The 8,298-nt window shown below is 39.5% G+C and overlaps 1 protein-coding gene across 2 annotated transcripts in view; it reads left to right on the forward strand.

Annotated features, from left to right (window-relative positions):
• Nucleotides 1–7,254, forward strand: part of LOC144213351 (uncharacterized) — a 231,123-nt gene extending 223,869 nt beyond the window's left edge. The window contains exons 1-2 of one of the 2 annotated variants that reach the window (XM_077741771.1): nucleotides 237–641; nucleotides 3,507–7,254. In XM_077741771.1, the coding sequence (XP_077597897.1) occupies nucleotides 506–641; nucleotides 3,507–5,608 (2,238 nt within the window). In that variant the 5' untranslated portion in view covers nucleotides 237–505 and the 3' untranslated portion in view covers nucleotides 5,609–7,254. Of the gene's footprint in view, nucleotides 1–236; nucleotides 642–3,506 lie in introns of those variants that run through there. The other variant, XM_077741772.1, reaches the window with a different exon arrangement.
• The last annotated feature ends 1,044 nt before the right edge of the window (nucleotides 7,255–8,298 follow it).

Here is an 8,298-nt window from a genome sequence, read left to right on the forward strand (position 1 = left end):
AAATTACCTAACTTTTTCTCAAAATGTAGCTTTTCGATTTAGTGTCACGGCTAGCTAGACTCGAACTGGACTTCGAGCTGCTCTCTTCACCCTGTGGCATTAGGAGACCAAATTTAACATTATCACCCCCTCTGTTTAAAATCTGAATTGAGAACCTGGCATGTGGTACTAAGACAGTAGAGGGCGATAATGCTACAGTACGTTGGCTGCCTCCAACCGGAAAACCTAAAGAGGAAGAAGGGGTGGGGTGTTCATTTTTCTGCATGGCTAGGATTTTAACTTTTTGTTTGTGCGCCTCTTGTTTCTCCTCAATTTGATTGAACTTAAATGAAACTAAACCTCGACAACATGCTCAACATTAAATAGTTTTCGGAATCGGAGGCCAGTCCGTTTTTCTTCAATCCGTTTTGGGAGTCGTACTTTAGCCTAGCTTAGCTGGCAGCTTACAAAGGAACACGTCGTCTGCATCAGTACGTCGTCAAACGAAGACAAAAAGTGTGGAAAAATGCCCGCGAGAACGCCGCCGGTTGCTGCAAAGTTTCAGATGGAACTTAATAGCGTGCAAGAGGATCCCTCATGTCATCAACATTCTATTGTTAGCAAAATGATGCAAGCTAAAGTTGTTCTACACAAACTCGAAGGTACGTTCACTTTAGTCATTATTGCATAATAGACCAATTTGTACTTTATGTTACACGATTAATATTTCATAATGAAATATTTAACGGGGTGGGCAATGTTGTTTCTGATCGTGACTTTATTGAATGAATCGAAGCATGACAGCGCTTAGCATTATTAGTAGAACTGAGAACGTGCTACAATGATAAACCACTAGATGTCGCCAGCTGCTCAATATTCATGCCTTTAATCTGCAACATCTTCCTTTAGATTACTGTTCTCATACCTGTCAACTTGTACGTTTTATACGAATGGTTTACGTTTTCTTACCATTTCAAATCATGTACGCCGTACATCGACTTTTGTACGGGGAAATACAAAAAAAATCGCCAATATTTATGACAACCCATCTCAAGGAGACCGTTTTGGCTAAAATCTAGATAGTTTCGTAGGCTGGTAGCCAACAACGCTACTGTCATCGATCGTTACTATTGTCACGGTATACCAGCGAAAATTATCCTCAATCGTATGTATTGTTTTAGAGGTGGGTACGGCAATATCGGTAAAAGATGACATGCACATGCGTAGATATACATGGGGTAAATATCGTGGAAACACGCTTGGATGAGCCACATAGTAAAAAATGAGTTACTGCGCGTAAACATACGTCGTACGGTGTGTGTACAGTTTTTGGGGGGTTTGTACGGGGAATCATAATCATTTATAAGGGCAGTTAACGGCAGAGGTTGACAGGTATGTGTTCTGTAACTTTAAAGTAACCTTGTATTCAGATAAAACATTGCTGCCCACCAAGATGTATTGTTCTGAACATGAAATATTCTTGTACAGTGGTACCTCAACCTACGACATGCTCGTGGTACGATGAAAATTTAGATCGAATAGTCCGCCCGCGATCTGATCAAAGTGTCGAGATGCGATCAAGCCAGGTGGCTATGACATGAGCGGCTGTTTACCATTGTAGCGCAGTCTTTTTTGGAACAACACACAGGAAGTCTTCCAAAAGATGGGGAACTTCTTTAGACTGTGACCGAGGTAGAGAATATGCAGAGTCACTTTCCAAGCTTATCCACACAGTTCCTCAGAAGTGTGGAGCTGAAGACAAGAGTAGGAGAGTAGAACTCCTCGACTCCGTTTCTGGCCTGGTAATTATGAAGCCCATGATGGAATGATTGGTCAGAGGTGTTGCTTCTTCTCCCGCCACTTTTGTCCTGCGCCGAATATCCACCGGTATTGAAGTGTTGCTCCTTTTGCTGCGTATTGTAACAGCTAGTCCCATGTGTATGAGAGCGTAGGCATGGCTGAATGGTTCCAAAAAATAAGTAGCAGAAAGAATCCAGGCTAACATAACAAGGAAAGTTGTAAAAACATTAAAGTATAAAGTACAAAGTAAAGTAAAAAGGAATGTATTAAGAAATATTAAAATGTCATGAAAAAAGATAGAAGGGCTGTAAAACCTGAAAGACATGAGTAAGCAGAGCTACCTCCACCGGCAGCCGGTGTGAAAGGCGCCATCTTGGAAAAAAATAAAGATGAACAAAACAACGAGAGCAACGATCAAACAATGATCTCAAAGTTGCGGCCCGAAGGACAAGCCTGGCCCACTACCACTCCGTGGTGCGACCTGCGAAAGTAGTTCAACATTTAATGCTAAAATTCAAATGCAGCTTATAAATAAATAGAATATTAACTATCCTTAGAGATATTCACTGCATCAATCCGCACAGACATTGAGGTATGGTCCTCCAAGGCAAGAGCGCTTCACTTCATAGAACTACCAGTACCATCAGAGGAGGGGATCGACACCACCTTCGAAGGCAAGAAGGCCGAATACTTGAATCTGGCAGCCAAGTGCCAGAAAATTGTCTGGAAATGCACCATCTAACCCAGTGCTTCTCAAATAGTGGGGCGCGCCCCCGGGGGGCGCGGTGCGATACCTGGGGGGGGGGGGGCGTGTAACCCTGGGGAACAGGATTTTATTTGGCCGTACTAGTATAAAGTGTAATTGCGCATCCACAACAGTAGCTGGCAGTGGCGCTCTCATTGTTACTTCTGTCATGTTTGTGAGAGTGCAACATTTCACATGTACCTATAACACTTTTATAAAACGATTTTGTTTATAGTCACGGTGGGAAGTGGGGGGGGGGGGGGGGGCGAATAGTTTTCTTCTTGCTAGGGGGGGCCTACCAGAAAATAATTGAGAAGCACTGATCTAACCAGTCGAGATTTGCTGCTGAGGCTACGTTGGGCTTCTCCCCCTGTTTTTGATCCCTTCATTCATTCATTTTCTGACATGCTAAATCTTGTTATGGGGGTGCATGAGCCTATCCCGGCTGCCTTCAGGCCAGAGGCGAGGAACACCCTGAATCGGTGGCCAGCCAATCGCAGAGCACGAGGAGAAAAACAACCATTCACGCTCACACTCGTACCTAGGGGAAATTGAGTGTCCAATCAGACTTTACCTCCATTTCATTCTCATTAATCCTCCAAATAATAACAGACCTGCTATTTAATAAAAGTCAATGCTTTTTAATGTCTCCCTTTTGGTGAAAGCATTTTTATTAAATTAAAATCTAAAACATAAAAGAGAATGTTTACAACAAAAGGGCTTCAAAAAAGATTAGACTAATTTTAAGGAGCTACATTACCAGTGGAGAAACTTTTCTGACCAATAGTGCCTTACTTTGAAAAATGCAACTATAAACAGTTTTCAATTCATGTTGCTGTTGACGAGAATATTACAGTAGTAAGTACTGCATTGAGACAAAATGTATGGCGCCCTCTTCCCTTTGGTTTCATTTCTGGGAACAAGAAATTCAGTCATTTTATAATTAGAAAATGGTTAATCAATTATGTTTGTGTCCTTGCAGGTTTCAGAAATGATCTTAGTGCTGATGGGCAAGAGTCTGTTGACCTTGAAGGGGAAGTTGAGCTCCCCCAAATCAAAGAGGAGAAGCTACAGTTCTCTCAGCAACAAATGGGAGACGAGCAACTTCCAATCAAAAGGGAGGAAGATGATTTCACCTGTTCACTTGGTGAGTTACTGAAGAAGAAAGATGTTCTGGGTGTTGCCAGTGGAGGGGCGGAGCCTGCAAACACCAAAACAGGGCCCCCAATTAAAGAGGAGGAGCCAGAGTTCCCTCTAAAACAAATAGAAGAGCAACTTCCAATCAAAAAGGAGGAAGATCATTTCACCTGGTCACCAGGTGAGTCCGTTAAAAGGGATTATCTGGGTGTGGCCAGTGAAGGGGCGGAGCCTGCAAACGCCTCAGCATGGCCCCAAATTAAAGAGAAGCCAGAGTTCCCTCAACAGTGTAAAAGAGAAGACCAATCTCCAATCAAAAACGAATGTGTCAAATGTTCAACTGATGAGCCTTTCAAGAGTGAAGATGATCTGGGCGTGGCCAATAGAGGGGTGGAGCTTCTGAACGGCAGCTCAACAAAAGGACGGCGAGCAGAAAATGTAATTTCTCCTTTATCAGATGGCAACAATTTGCTTGATGATGATGATGAAGATGTTTTGAAAAATCCCAGCGGTGACGAACTCTGCAAGTGCTTTCAGTGTGGGAAAACCTTTGGGAGAAAGTCTTCCTTGAAAATACACACAAGAACCCACACGGGTGAAAAACCATTTTCATGTTCAGTTTGTGGTCAAAGATTCACAGTGAAGGCAAGATTAATTAGCCATGCAAGAACACACACAGGTGAAAAACCATTTTCGTGTTCAGTTTGTGGTCAACGATTCACACAGAAGGGAAGCTTAGATATTCATGCAAGATTACACACTGGTGAAAAAACATTTTCATGTTCAGTTTGCAGTAAAGCCTTTTCTACAAAAGAAAGCTTAAAAAGGCACACAAGAACCCACACTGGTGAAAAACCATTTTCATGTTCAGTTTGTGGTCAAAGATTCACAGTTAAGGCAAACTTAAAAAACCACACAAGAACCCACACTGGTGAAAAACCATTTTCGTGTTCAGTTTGTGGTCAAAGATTCACAGTTAAGGCAAACTTAAAAAACCACACAAGAACCCACACTGGTGAAAAACCATTTTCGTGTTCAGTTTGTGGTCAAAGATTCACAGTTAAGGCAAACTTAAAAAAACACACAAGAACCCACACTGGTGAAAAACCATTTTCGTGTTCAGTTTGTGGTGAAAGATTCACACAGAAGGGAAACTTAAATAGACACGTAATAACCCACACTGGTGAAAACCCATTTTTGTGTTCAGTTTGCAGTAAAGCCTTTTCTACAAAAGGAAACTTAAAAAGGCACACAAGAACCCACACAGGTGAAAAAACATTTTCATGTTCAGTTTGTAGTCAAAGATTCACAGAGAAGGCAAAATTAATTAGCCATGCAAGAACACACACAGGTGAAAAACAATTTTCATGCTCAGTTTGTGGTCAACGATTCACACAGAAGGGAAGTTTAGATATTCATGCAAGATCACACACTGGTGAAAAAACATTTTCGTGTTCTGTTTGTGGTCAGACATTTGCACGGAAGGATAAATTAGAAGGACACACAAGAACCCACACTGGTGAAAAACCATTTTCATGTTCAGTTTGCAGTAATGCCTTTTCTACAAAAGAAAACTTAAAAAGGCACACAAGAACCCACACAGGTGAAAAACCATTTTCATGTTCAGTTTGTGGTCAAGGATTCACACAGAAGGGAATCTTAAAAAAACACTTAATAACCCACACTGGTGAAAAACCATTTTCGTGTTCAGTTTGTGGTCAACGATTCACACAGAAGGGAAGCTTAAAAACCCACACAAGAACACACACAGGTGAAAAACCATTTTCATGTTCAGCTTGTGGTAAAAGATTCACACAGAAGGGATGCTTAAATAGACACGTAGTAACCCATACTGGTGAAAAAACATTTTTGTGTTCAGTTTGCAGTAAAGCCTTTTCTACTAAAGAAAACTTAAAACGGCACACAAGAAGCCACACAGGTAAATAAACATTTTCATGTTCAGTTTGTGGTCAAAGATTCACAGAGAAGAAAAGCTTAAAAAAAACACATAATAACCCACACTGGTGAAAAAACATTTTCATGTTCAGTTTGTGGTCAAGGATTCACACAGAAGGGAAGCTTAAAAAGACACGTAGTAACCCACACTGGTGAAAAAACATTTTCGTGCTCAATTTGTGGTTGACGATTCATACACAGGGAAAGCTTAAAAGCCCACCTAAGAACCCACACTGGTGAAAAAACATTTTCGTGCTCAATTTGTGGTCGACGATTCATACACAGGGAAAGCTTAAAAGCCCACCTAAGAACCCACACTGGTGAAAAGCCATTTTCATGTTCAGTTTGTAGTAAATCATTTTCTCAACAGCAAAACTTAAAAAGGCACATGAGTACACACAGGTAAAAAGCCATTTTCCTGCTCAGTTTGTGGTCGGACATTTTCCCAAAAGAGAAGCTTAGAAGAACACTTATTAACCCACACTGGAGAACAATGTTTTCCTGCTCAGTCTGTGACCACAGATGCGCTACAACAGCCCAATTAAAAAGCTGCCCAATTCAAAAACCTTTTCCAGGCGCTGTTAAAGTTCCAACATTTTCACATAAGGGAACCCAAAAAGAAGACTCAACAACCCTCACATGAGAAAAGCCCTTTTTTGCTCAATTTGTGGCAGGAATATCTTAAAAACATAATTGCCCACATCGGTCAGAAACCCCTTTCCTGCTCAGCTGCTTGCCGGAGATTTAGTTGTAAGGATTGACTTAAAAGATGCAAATGTGTTTTGACAAGCAATAGCCAAGGACGGCTTAGCCTGTTTTATCAAATTCTGTATGAAAGATCATTGTAATCAAAGTATAATTGTATTTTGCATTCTGAAAATGTTTTTTTTAATTCAAATACAGTAATACATTAAGCTATGAGCTTACAGCGCGATCGAGCTAGTATGTCAATTTACTAATATCTCAAGTCAATGCTTCCCATGGAAATTAACAAAATACAAATCTATCGGTTTCCTTCTGAGAGAAAAAAAAACTGAATGTAACAACGGTAAAAAAAATCTTAATTGTTAAAAATTTCCACCGACTCACAATCTGGAACCATTTGGTGTGCTCATATCTCAAATATTTCATATCTCAAGGCAAAAATTTGCTCAGAATTTTTCTCGTATCTCAAATTTTATCATATGTTGGAACGCTTGTGTGTCAAGGTATTACTGTATAAGCAAATTGAGTGTTGTTGAAGATTTTATTTACTTCACAATTCTATCCGAATTAGTAGAGCCTAAATTAGGAAATTAGAAAGTAAATAATCAATAATGCGATGTAAATAACATGGAAAATATGTCTTCACAGTAAAAGACATGCCTAAGAAATTTGAAATTTTTTATTTGCTAGGAAATCCAATGAAAAGTTGAGTGATATTCAAACATACATTTTAATGAAAATAATTTATATATTGAATCTAGGATCTGAGAAACATTAGTAAAAATATGATGTGTGAAAGACTGAATTTGCTCAAAATAAATAAGTGGTACAATGTACTTTTGTCATATTAAAAGATGAATCATGTTTTTAAACTGATTTAACGTGTAATCTTTTTGGAAGTTCCAATAAAGCTCTCTTTTTGATGAAAAATACTTTTTTGGTCTTTTTGATGACAAAATCAGCTTTCCAAATTCAAAGGTGACAAAAAATAGAAACGTTATTTGCTAAGATTTAAAACTAAGAGTAAAATGAATACATTAATTTTAACAATTTGACAAAATAATACGGTAACTTCGATATTCCAAATTCAAAGTAACACTTGGAAGGGGGATAGTTTTCTTCTGCAAAAAAACCTGACTGTTAGTAGCAAAGCATGGTTTTGATTCAATGAGTGGCAGCGAATTGTTTTGATTCAATGACCTCTGGGTTATGGCCCGAGCATGTTTCCCTTGCACTACTCTGCTTCTTCTCACTTCAGGTTTCACAAGCTGACTCAAAACTAATCAACCAAATCAATCGAACAGATATCAAAGGTGCCAGCCAGAGTATTTCTAAAGGTAATGCGATTCAGGCAAAATTGTTATAAAATGGAAAAAAAAACAAGCATAGGACATTTAAATCAAACATAATTGTCCATAATTTAAATACTGCATTTTTGCAATCTATTGAAAAAGTACAGCATAATGAGAAAGCATTGGACCTAAGATCTAAAGTTGCCTGGTTTAACCATGGGCTTCAGCACTCCCTTGGCCTGTATCTAATCAGCTAATAATCTATTTGAGTTCAGTTTACTAGGGACCCTAGAGTCAATATACAGTTCATGTTAATTTTTATTGACCTACTGAAGCGCAAGTATCTTTGGTGAGAGAGCATTTGACTGAAAATCTAAAGGTCCCTGGTTCAACCTTAGGCTTTGGCAGTCTGTTGGATTGTATCAAACCAACCAAAATCAGCCACAACTCAATTTGTGATCAATTGTCCTGTAATCAGTGTGTAAATATGCAGTCTAGGTTGGTTTTTGTTCACCTACGTGAGTCAAAGTAACTCAGATGGGACAGTACTAGCCTGAAGATCTACAGCAGTGGTGGCCAAGTCCGGCTCTCGAGAGCCCTTATCCGGTCTGTTTTCTATAACTTCCTCCACCAACAGACCTGAATCAAATAATCTGGATCCATATTAGAGCTTCTGGATATCTT

This window comes from Stigmatopora nigra, chromosome 20 (assembly GCF_051989575.1).
Source record: "Stigmatopora nigra isolate UIUO_SnigA chromosome 20, RoL_Snig_1.1, whole genome shotgun sequence".
Lineage (NCBI taxonomy): Eukaryota > Metazoa > Chordata > Actinopteri > Syngnathiformes > Syngnathidae > Stigmatopora > Stigmatopora nigra.